Source organism: Planococcus citri, chromosome 1 (genome assembly GCF_950023065.1).
Source record: "Planococcus citri chromosome 1, ihPlaCitr1.1, whole genome shotgun sequence".
NCBI classification, from domain to species: domain Eukaryota; kingdom Metazoa; phylum Arthropoda; class Insecta; order Hemiptera; family Pseudococcidae; genus Planococcus; species Planococcus citri.
Window position 1 is genome coordinate 3,414,678 of NC_088677.1, and position 12,502 is coordinate 3,427,179.

At 35.6% G+C, this 12,502-nt stretch overlaps 1 protein-coding gene across 12 annotated transcripts in view; it reads right to left on the minus strand.

The window, feature by feature from the left end:
* LOC135844958 (uncharacterized) overlaps positions 1-12,502 on the minus strand; it is a 150,766-nt gene that overhangs the window by 106,260 nt on the left and 32,004 nt on the right. The window contains exon 3 of one of the 12 annotated variants that reach the window (XM_065363404.1): positions 1,345-3,786. The exons of 10 other annotated variants lie outside the window; for them this stretch is intronic. In XM_065363404.1, coding sequence (XP_065219476.1) covers positions 1,484-3,712 — 2,229 coding nt within the window. In that variant the 5' untranslated portion in view covers positions 3,713-3,786 and the 3' untranslated portion in view covers positions 1,345-1,483. Of the gene's footprint in view, positions 1-1,344; positions 3,787-7,893; positions 10,407-12,502 lie in introns of those variants that run through there. One more of the 12 variants, XM_065363426.1, reaches the window with a different exon arrangement.

The window sequence follows — 12,502 nt, forward strand, 5'->3', positions numbered from 1 at the left end:
TTCAAGCCGATATTTTACGCTAAAAAAGGTTTTGAAAATAATACTCAGTGGTTCCTAAAATTATTTTTTATTCACAACTTTGGGAACCCCTGGAGCCCAAAAATGGTCATTTGGGGTTCATCAACCATGGATTCGTATTTGGGACATTTATTAAAACATTCTGAATGTGGTTGAGTCGATAACTAGCTGGTGCCAAAAAATGGCCTTATCGCAACTCCTCCTTTCGGCTTTCCATCTCCGTTTGATGAAATTTAATGTTTCTAAAACCTACTGGAGGCTTCAGTAGTTTTCAAAAAGTCGCTGGAGGCTCCAAAACGACTTGAAATCCACCTGCAGTCGACTTCGTATCGTAATGAAATTAGTTTGCGAAGTAAATTTCAGCTTGCTAACTCCATTTGATAAAATATTGTGGGAATTTCAAGTTTCAAAAATCGGGTGACTCCAGTAATTTCCGAAAATTCGCTGGAGGCTCCAAAACGACTTCAAATCCACCTGTAGTCAACTTCGTAGCGTATTGAAATTAGTTCGCGGAATGGATTTCGGCTTTCCATCTACCTACATTTGATAAAATTTTGGCAAATTTCGAGTTTCAAAAATCTTCTGGAGGCTCCAGAACTGATCAAAACGGGTTGAAAAAGTTTCCAATCGATTTGGCATGGCATGTCGAAAATAGAGTATCCCAAATTTCAGCTTACTTGGTCAATTTGGTAAAACTTTGATTTTTTACCACTTTTTTGGCCTAAATTTGATTTTCAAAAATTCACCAAAAATCGAAAAAGACACTTTAGCACTTGAAATTTTGACAGGTGATAAATTTTTGCCTAATCTTTCGATCTACCTTTGTACGGTTCAGAAAATATTGGCTCTATCCAATCACATATCATCTTACATTTTTGATGTTGAATAGTTGATTTTCAATTTTTTTTTTAATGATGATTCTGAACAATTTTTATGAAAAATATTGATCATTTCCTAAAATTTTGCACTTTTTCTTTTTTTTTCACGACAAATCTTGAAAAAAAGAGACCAAAGTCACGTTTTTGGCCATTTTCGCCGAAATAGTGACACAAATGACTTGCAAGTGACCGAATTTCATGTCTGAAAAATTTGTGTTCACATTTCATCAGTCATGAGCTTTAAAAAAATTATCAAAATTTCAAGAAATGACAATGCTGCAAAAAAACGAATACGAAAAGCTTCTTACATTGGTTTCGTTCTTGGTTTTGAATTTTTATCGCTTTCGTTTTAGGTTTTGATTTCGTTTCTACATGAAAAACATCGTTTGATTTCATTTCTACAGCCCTGAAGGGTAGAGGAGTACAGTAGTAAAGATTAAGCCCACAGTGAAGATGCCACAAGAATCTTTATTCGTATTAAATTGAATACATTAAATTACACAATGGCTAATTCAAATAAAAATCATAATCTGTAGGTACATACGTATCAGAAACAACATTGACAACAATATTTCATCAGCACTATACTAACTCAATCTCAACTTGACCTTCTGCACTTCATTCTCATCGTTTTCGAAACCCCAATTCAGAAACCTTTCAACACATTCAGAGTCTCCCGTTCGCAAAGCATTCATTATACCCTCCCATTCGTGGAAATTGGTCAACTTGACGAATTTATAATTTTTCGCAGTCTCCGAGCTACCAAAATACCACCGAAGGAAATTATCGAACGAAGTCAGTAATTGTTCAGTGGACCCAAGTTGTGCCCTCTTCGATGCTTCTTGTAAAAACTCGTTGATAATTATTTCGAAAATATCGTCGATAATCAACGACTTCTTCAACTCCGATAGCTTCTCTCCGCCTACACCAGACCAAGATACGAACTCGGCGAATCTCTGCTCGTGAAATCCGGAAATCTGTCCACGAGCAAAATTACGATGACAGTAGACTAAAAACTCTTCCTTCGTATCTTTAAAATTCTTGTCGTCGGAGGGAAATCTTCTGGAGAGATTCGCAACTGCATCGAAGCAACAATCGTCTAATTTGCAGTAAATCCAATCCAAACATTCCGGACTCGAGATCATACCCTTGATAAACTGATCTGCTTTTTCAGCATCATGGAAGGTATTGCGAATGAAGAGATGACATTGGGTTGCTTCATCTTCGTCGCAAGATGCGATACGATCTAAATTCGATATTATCATTTCTCTGCTCAACTCTTCTAAACGATGCGGATTCTTCACGAAAAAGTTCAAATAATCACTCAGCTCCGAGTACAGCCCTTTGTTTAAACAATCGTTGAAATAATTATTCAGCTCGTCGATATTCGTCTCAATATTCTGCTTGAATTGTTCAACTTCGTCATCATCCCATAAACACAACTTCATCAGTTGCTCTAGGTCTGCGGGTTTGGCACGAATCATCAATTTACGCCAATTATTAATCCATAATGCTCTCTGCAACAGGTGGCTGGAATTATCTAGTAATTCGAACACGAACTTTAGATCATAATGGTGCACGCCTCGCACAGTGCAATCTAATTTGGCGAATAAATCAGTCTCTGAAACGTTAGATTTCAAAGAGTCAGCGGCGCTGGTCCATAATTCCATAAGTAAGGAGCTTGTATGGTTCACTCTGATGAGCTCCGATTTAGAAGGATTGAACGCCAATTGCCATAACTGGTGTACAATCTTGGCGAACATATCTTCAGATATATAGTTTTTCATACAAGCCCACGAATCCATCGCGTACTCGTAATATTTAGGATGTGTAACAAATGTACAAAAAATTTGATCGCCAATATTTGAACATACGTTTTGAACTTGCTCTTCGTTCAGGTTGAGCAGCACAAGTCTCATCGAATAGAAATCATTCTCCGCTATAATCATTTTACTCACGCTTGTTTTACCATTAAAATACTCGTATTCAGGCACTGCATCCCAAAGGTATTCGAATGCGGTCCAATTTCGATTATTCGCCAAGTCAACCAATACCTCTGAAAGTACTACTGTAAAAGTGGCGCAATTTCCAAAGTTAAGCAATAGCTTTGAAAGTTCTACTGCAGGATCAACCAAATTACTCTTCCAATACCGCATTAATTTAGATTGGTTAAATACATGTGGTGATTTATTCACCAAAAGCCAAAGTTGCATGATTTCATTCTCCAGACAAAACATACACGCAATCCTGAAACGCATCTTTACATCCAGCAGTAACTCTTCCTTCGTGAGAAATTGTCTAACTGAGCGTTGGAAAGAAATTGTGCCATCTAGATTGCAAACAATACTATCGAAGCCTTTTACCAAAATATCAACGTGCTTTTCATCTAGAACATTGTGTTCGGATAAGTCGTACTGACTTGAACGAAATTTTTTCACGATCTGCTCACAAAACCGCGCCTTTCTTCCGAATGTCTTGTCCCACGTATTTAGCACGTATGTTCCCATCACCGCTGCCCTGAAATTTGCCTCCCACATTTTGATCTCTTCGCCAATTGACGAGATACGGTCATCGATTATCGCTTTGATGGGAGGTGCGACTGCGATATTTTCTCGGCAGCTTTCAGGCAATCCTTCGGGAAATGCGACCCATACAGGATGACCATCATGGTCCGGATTATAATACTTGTGTCGCCATAACGCCAATGCGTATTTGGTCGCAGCCAGCATTTGCAACGATAACGACTGCTCACCGCGTAAGAAACTGAATGGCCTCGATCGAAGAGGATTCTCTTGAAATGCTCCGTGTACTTCCATATTTTGAAACGATTATCCTTTTTTCATTCAGAATGCAGACGATTTATCTTCGTAGCGAAGTACCCTTTGGGAATCTAAAAATTGAAAAGTTGTCATCAGAATACCATTTGAATTTGGCCAATTTTTTCGTCTCAAGTACGAGTAATAAGTATGCAAGTCACGTTTTTCAATACGTTCGGTTCCAAGCTCGAACTAACGAACTAAACGAAACTAGGCGAACGACGCGATGGAAATTTTTTCCAAAATAAATATAAAACTAGGTACTAGAATTATCAAAAAATTACAGATGAACAGTTGAACACTTTCAAAAAATTCCCTGACTTTTGAGGAAAAACTTTTCCAGGTTTTCCAGAACTGTGCAGGAAATCCTGAAAAAATTCTATCACTGGACTTTTCACATATGATTGCAAGAAACTTCTATGGTTTATCTAATAGATGTGGAATTGTGAGTTATTATATCGTATACTTGACTTATTCGGGCGCCTCCTCCCTCCCCCTACCAATCAAAACTCGTGCATTTTTTTTTTTTTTTTTCAGAAAAAATTTAATGCAGGAAAAAACATAACTCTTCGTTTTTAATCAAAATCTGTAAATGGAAATCGATGAAAATTGTATTACGGATCCCATCACAAAAAGTTCATACTTGTAAATATCATAAAAATGCAAGAATGCTTCCGGGATTTTTCAAATTTTCAAATTATGACTCCAAAATTTGCCAAGGTTTTGAAAATTGCGAGCTTTTAATAATGGCCTCGATCGAGGATTAACCTGTAATCCTCCCTTCATGTCCATTTTTGTAATTTACCAAAGGTAGACAACTTGAAGGATGATGAAAATCCCTTGGATAATTTAAACCCATCCAATAATTCTATATATTCTTCATTGCACCAACAAACTCAGTTGAGGTCATGAATGTAATTCACTCACTCAAAAATTCCTATTCAAAAGACTACCATGGACTCGATATCTAGTATAAATACTGAAAATAGCAACGCCATAAATCGCTGAACCATTAGCCAGCCTCTTCAACATGTCTGTTCAGGAAGGAGCCTTCCCCGATATCTTTAAGGTCAATATAGTGACACCTATGTTCAAAAAGGGTGATGAAAGTGCCATGAATAACTACAGACCCATTTCTATAACATCAGTGTTTTCCAAAGTTCTAGAAAGCGTATTCCATAAACGTGTATCAAAATTTTTCAGTGATAATAATTTGTTACACAGCTCCCAATAATATGGATTTTGCAAAAACAAAAATACAACGAGTGCCATTTATCAACTTATTCGCAATATCTTGGAAAATCTCCACAACAAAAATGACATTATAGGGTTATTTAGCGATCTTTCAAAAGCATTTTGATATGATTAATCATAAAATATTGCGAGGTAAACTAGAAAATTATGGTATTAGAGGGGTGGCTTTGGACTGGACCACATCCTTTCTCAAAAATACAACTCAGATTATTAAGACAGAAGATATAAAATAATGGAGAATACCATTTCTCTGAACAATATCCAGTTGAGCAAGGAGTTCCACAGGGGCCAATACTAGGGCCGCTGTGAGTAACTTGATCCTATTTGCAGATGACACTACAGCACTGATTCCTATGAATATGGGTGTCTCAGTACAACAGGTTGTGGATGATTTGGTAGCGTGGTTCAGAATAAATAAAATGAAATTAAATGTTGAGAAAACAAACCTGATATATTTTGGTCACAGCACACAAAATTTAAATTTGGCACTGTGTCTGCCTATTACAAAAGTTGAATGTCTAAAATTTTTGGGAGTATACATCAACTCCAGTCTAACATGGACTGATCACATAGACTATTTAGCTGGGAAACTATCATCAATAAATTATCTTCTTTGGCAATTAAAAGGTGTCACCAATGTGCAAACATTAAAAATGGCATATTATGGAATGTTCCAGTCTAATATGGCATATGGCTTGGTGTTTTGAAGGGGTAATATCAGTCTTACTTATGCAGAGAATTTTTGTAATACAAAAATGAGCAAATAAGAATCATCTATCGAATGCAAGTCACAGAATCATCTATCGAATGCAAGTCACAGAATCATGCAAGAATGTCTTTCTTTCAAATGAAATTTTAACCTTACCCTGTTTATACATATATCTGATAACCCAAACTGTGAAGAAGGGCATAGTAAAATTACATACCCCTCAACATAGTTATTATACTCTAGAAATAGCCAACAACTACATAGCACACAATTCAGGACTAAATTTTACCAAGCCAGTATAGACTTCATGGCTGCAAAAATTTATAACAAAATTCCAAATGAAATCAAAATTATCAATTGCACAAAATTATTTTCTAAAGCATTTGGACGCTGTTACATAACTGAGTGCAATAGAAACTGAACTTTCAGCAACTCCTTGTACTTTCGATTTATTATCTTTCAATATTCATGATCATTCATACAGTGTCATTGTTTCTTTTTTCATTTTTTGTATAATCAATAATTTTTGGATGTTGTAAATAATTCTAAGAATTTTTATAAATGTATAAAATACTTATCTCAATTTTTTTAGAATGTATGTTTTTCTAATTTATTACAATTGAGAGGCGTTTCGCGATATGGGTCCTTGTGGTGATTCGATGTGTTTTTTTTATTGGCAATTCCGACTTACTTTTTCATGAGAAATCAAATGGTGCAATCAGATTTCACCTATCTCATCAACTTCTCGTTTTAAACATTATTTGAACATGAATACTCAAAAACTCACATTTTTGGAAAATCAAAAACAAAGTTTTCTTTTGTTTTTGATTTTTTTTTTCAAATTAAAAAATGTCGATGGAAAAATTATTTTATTGTTGTTACCTATGTAAAATTTCATGGCGAATCCGAATTTATCGGTATTTTTTTTGCGGGGTAGTCTGTAAAGGTGTGTAAATTCGGCTGTTCACCACAAGGTCCCTTTTCTAAATCACGGATATCAGGTGATGATGAACGAATTTCGTCAAAATTTCCCATCCAACCTATATGCAAGACAACACTGCACCCGAAAATCAAACAAAAAATTGAAAAAATTGAAACATCACCACAAGGGACCTTATCGCAAAACCCCTCTCAATTATGTTTTTTTTTTAGTTTCTATTATTTTTATTGAAGGCGTCTATTTAAATATCTACGCTAACCCTACTCCTCTATAATGCTGTACATGGCGCATTCATTTCATTTTATTATTCATTTTTTTATATCTTTATCATTACCTACACTGTTAGTACATAGGTCGACTTTGTAAATGCAGCACTGATTTGATTTGATCTCTCCTTCGCATTAAAAAAATCACGTTTTTTAATACTACCCGAGCGACGCGAGTGATATTTTTTCCAAAATAAATACCTACAATAAAACTGCTAGAATTATTAAAAAATTACAAACGAACACTTTCAAAAAATTCCCTGACTTTTGATGGAAAATTGCTCGAAATTTCTGAAATCCTCCGACTTTTGACCACCCCATCAAAGGATAAGAAGTGATGCAAGCTGGAGTTCCCTATGATTTTTTGTGGGCGGGAGGGGTATTTGGAAATTTTCAAAATGGCTGCCAAGGGAAATTTCAAAAGCCTGAGGCGGTTGTTCCAATCAAGTTTACGGTTCAAACTTTTTTCTATTTTTATTCTACATTCCAAGAAGTATTTATTTTGCTCTTGGTGCCAAAATCAGTGGAGCCACTTTTGATGATAGGCTACAATTTTAATGTATTTGAAATTGAAATGAAAGTACTACCTATACCAGTAAAAGCACGGATTGAAAATCCTGAAAAAATTCTCAAAAATACAAATAAATAGTACTTATTAAAAAACTGCGATCATATTTTTTGATATTTTCGAGATTGTGAAAAAATACAAAATTGCTGTAAAAAATTCCAAAACATTTTTTCTGCCGAACGTTGAAATGTTTTACCATTTCCTTGATGGAAAATACGAATCAAAATTTATTTTTCGTAAATTTTTCATATGTACATTTAGGCAGAAAATTTTTCAATTTCTTATCGTTTGATGACCTCTATCGATATGCACAAGATGGAAAAAATGTTGGCTGATTTTGTATAGAATGACCTTGCAAAAATATCGTTCTAACAAATCGAGTACCTAACCTACATAAATATGAATCATTAGAACCAACTCAACGTGTTAAAATCGAACACGGTTTGCAAAAAGGAACTTTTATTAGCTTAACTAGCAATCACATAAACTATAAAATAGGAAAGGTAAACACAAAAATGCATCGAATGAAAACTTTAAAATACACAAGTGAACACATAAACTTATTCCATATTTTTGTACTCTACTTTTCAAACAAAATAATAGGTAATGTTAAAACGTACTCGTAACTGTAGCTAAATGTGTAAGTATAACATTTTAATCAACGCACAAAAGCAACCATCTCTCTATAGGAACATTTTCAAAAACAAGATCTTTCGTATATGTACCTCAAAAAACTTTCAAAAGTCTCCTGAAAATCATCCTCACAAAAAACCGCTCAATTCACCCGGGTCAACACTTCCCTAACCTTTTATACATTTCTGTTACATAATTTTTATCATATTCAAATGCCCAGTTCAGAAACGCGTTCACAAATCCCTCGGGACCTTGTCGCAGAACATTCATTACAACATCGTCGCTTTCCTCATCGTAATTCAACATCTTAGTCGTTTTATAAAACCTCACCCCTTTCAAGCTACCGAAATACCATCTTAGAAAATTCTGAAAATACTGCAGTATCTTTTCATCGCGAGAACATTGATTGGCCGATACCGCTGGTATAAATTTAATTAAAATTATCTCGAAAATATCGTCGATAATTATCGAATTCTTAAACTCGGATACTTTCTCTTCGCCCGGCGAACACCACGATACAAACTGGGTGAATTTCCCCTCATGGAATCCGGAAACTTTCCCACGAGTAAAGTTACCACGACAATACTCCAATAACTCTAGCTTTATTTCTTGTAAATTTTTCAGCGTAGTTGGAAACCTAATGAACAGATTCAATACATCGTCGAAGCAACACTCGTCCAATTTGCTATAAATCCAAGCCAAACATTCCGGAGTCGAGATCAATTCGTTGGTAAACTTATTGGCTGTTTCGGAGCTGCGAAAAGTTTTATGAATAAAGGCGTAACATTTACTCAATTCTTCTTCGTCGCAAGAGACGAAACGATCCAAGTTCGATAAAATGAACTCTTTACCGAGGTTTTCCAGACGGCGTGGATTTTTCACGAAATTAACCAAGAAATCGCCCAGCTCCGAATACCTTTCTTTAATCATACAAACGCTGAAATATTTCGACAACTCTTCCGGACTCATGTCGTAATCGTCTTTAGAGTGTTTAATTTCTTCGTCGGTTTCGAAACATAATTTCATCAGTCGTTCCAGATCGCAAGGTTTGGCACGAATCACCAATTTACGCCAATTATTCGTCCATATATCTTTTCTCAAAGGATAGCTCGTGTCTGATAATAATTCGAACATGAATTTGAGATAGTAATGTTGGAAGAAGCCTCGAATTTCGTCATCCAATTCAGCGAATAATTCAGCTCTCGGAATGCTCGATTTCCACGAGTTGGGTGCACTGGACCATACTACAAGAAGTAAAACGTTCCGTTCGCCAATCCTCGGAATCTCCGATTCGGAAGGATTGAACACCATGTTCCACAACATTCGTACAATTTCGACAAACACATTGTCGGGTAAAAAGGGCCTAATACAATTCCAAGCGTTTATCGTATCATCGTAATGCTCTTCTTCAGCGATAAACCTACTAAAAATGCACCCTCCAATTTGTTGGCATACTTCTCGAACCTGGTTTTGGTTCAGTTTAATCAACACGAGCTTCATAGAATCGAATTCACATTCTGGCAGAATTGAAATAGCCTCACGAGTTTGATGTTCTTCGGTCATCTTGGACCAAAAATACTCGAAAGCTGCCCAATTTCGATCAGACATCGAGTTATGAAAATAAGTATTTAAGAACGATTCTTCCATCGCACCTTTGGTCAGAATTTGTTTCCAGTAGTACATTAATGAACTCGGTTCGAGTTTGTTCAATCTTCCCGAAATCGAAGGCCAGATTTCTTTGATTTGGTCCTCTAAGCAAAAAATACACGCGAACTGAAATCGAATCATAACGTAGAAATTCGCCTTCTGCAAGACTTTTGTAGCGAAATCTCGCATACAAATTGTACCATCGGGTTTACAAAGGACATCATTCAAATCCTTTATAGATACAGTATCGAGATACGTTGCCGAAGGGTCTTCCATAGCTTTCCAAAAATGTTTCTCCCACGCGTCTAACTGTTTAACAATTGTAACGATACTTTCGTCTATAATCTCTCTGATTTTAAGCGGTACCGCAGGGAGAACTTCTCGGCAACTCAGCATAGGGTATTCGAAAGAGCTTTTAGACGAGGTTTCATCTCGATCGTGAAGTATTTTATCGTGTAATTTTTCCAGCGATAAGTGTAAAGCTACTTTGGTCGCCGCCATATTTTGTAAACGTAATGGCGGCTCTAAACAACTGAACGGTCTTTCTCCCAGATAATCAAGGTCGCAGTCTAATACGTCCATTTTGAGAAATCTGTTTTCGCGAAGCACTTGCTTTTCAAGCTGCGTCAGATCCCACTCTGCCTTCGAAGCGACTGAAGCGAGATTCACGTGCACATCTAGAAATTGAAAGGATCTCACATTAGGATCTCATTCTAGTCGGGAAAATTTTCTATATACCTACCTATATGATAATTATAGTAGAAAAGTTTTCAAATTTTTTTCAATCAGGACGTGACGTGAGATTAGGTCAAAATTGGGAACATTTTAAAGCAAACTTACCAACAAAATGGCAGCCACTTTGATTGATAAGGACTTGTACGAAATATTTTGAACTACACAAAGCTAGCAGATCGAAAGAACATCCAAATTTTATCGAATTATTTTAGAAAGCTGAAATTTAGTAGCCTATTATGGTAAATTCAAGTTTCAAAAAATCTGCTGGAGGCTCCAGAATTCCTCAAAAACGAATTTGAAACCGTTTCCAATCGATTTGGCAGGTCGAAAATAAAATATACACCATAATTTCAGCTTTCTAGGTAAATTTAGTAAAATTTTGATTGTTTTTCTCATTTTTGGCTCAAATTTTGATTTTTAAAAATTCGCCAAAAATCGAAAAAAGCACTTGAGCGCTTGAAATTTCAACTGGTAATGAATTTTTGCATGCTCTTTCATTCCAGGTTCGTCCAGTTAAAGAAAATTTCGTGTGAGTCCAATCAGCGATTTCGGGTGACCTGTCAATCAAAATGGTCGCCATTTTGTTGGTAATGCCAACGTTTTTTTTTTGACAAGTTTGCTTTAAAATGTTGCTTAGGATGTCCCCTTCAAGAGGAAAGTTGTTCCAGAGGATCAGCGGGGGGGGGGGGGGGGTGTAAAAAATAAAGATTTTTATTCAATCTCCAAGAATAGGACTTCTTTTACAACGTTGAAAAAAAACAGGACTTTTCACAGTTCTTTTGGAACGTTTGTAGGAAAAAAGATTTCAATACAGAAGAAATTTTGGACCAATCTTGGAAAGAAGACATAGACATAGACATTTAAAACTTCTTGTTTTTCGGCAGAAAGCGAGAAAATGAAAATACTAGCAATTAACATTTTTAGCCAGACAATGAAATTTATTTGCAGTTTTTAGTAAAAAAAAACAAGCCTTCGACAACTTTGAAGTTGAAAGTTTTTGAAAAAAATTAAGAATTTATAGCAGTTTTTGAAAAAATACAAGATTTTGATGATTACTCGAAAGAGCAGGCAAAAATTCATCACCTGTCAAAATTTCAAGTGCTAAAGTGCCTTTTTCGATTTTTGGTGAATTTTCAAAAATCAAATTTTGGTCAAAATAATGTGAAAAAATCAAAATTTTACCAAATTAACCTAGAAAGATGAAATATAGGATATACCCTATTTTCGACTTGCCAAATCGATTGGAAACTGTTTCAAACCATTTTGAGCAGTTCTGGAGCCTCCAGTAGATTTTTGAAACTCGAAATTCTTACAAAAGTTCATCAGTGGAGTTGGAAAGCCGAAATTAATTCTGCAAACTGATTTCAATACGCTGTGAAGTCGACTGCAGGTAAATTTCAAGTCGTTTTAGAGTCTCCAGCAAATTTTTGAAAATTACTGGAGCCTCCAGTAAATTTTTGAAATTTGAAATTTGAAATTTCCCCAAAATATCATTAAAATGGAGATGGAAAGCTGAAATGAACTATACACTTCAATTTTAACACCCTCTGAAGACGACTTCAGGTAGGTTCAAGTAATTTTGGAGCCTCCAGTGACTTTTTGAAAGGTTTCATGGCGTTTTCAGGAGAATAGAAATTTCCAAGAAGTAGCTGGAAGCTTCAAAATCACTTAAAACCACCATGCAGTCGACTTCGTATTATTGTATTGAAATTAGTTTGCAGAGTAAATTTCGGCTTGCATAACTCCATTTGATGAAATTTGGTAGGAATTTCCAAGTTTCAAAAATCTACTGGAGGCTCCAGTAATTTTCAAAAAAATCGCTGGAGGTTCCAAAACCACTTGAAATTAATTTGCAGAATTAATTTCGGCTTTTCAACTCCATTTGATGAAATTTGGTAGGAATTTCCAAGTTTCAAAAATCTACGGGAGGCTCCAGTAATTTTCAAAAAAATCGCTGGAGGTTCCAAAACCACTTGAAATTAGTTTGCAGAATTAATTTCGGCTTGCATAACTCCATTAGTTTCAAAAATCTACTAGA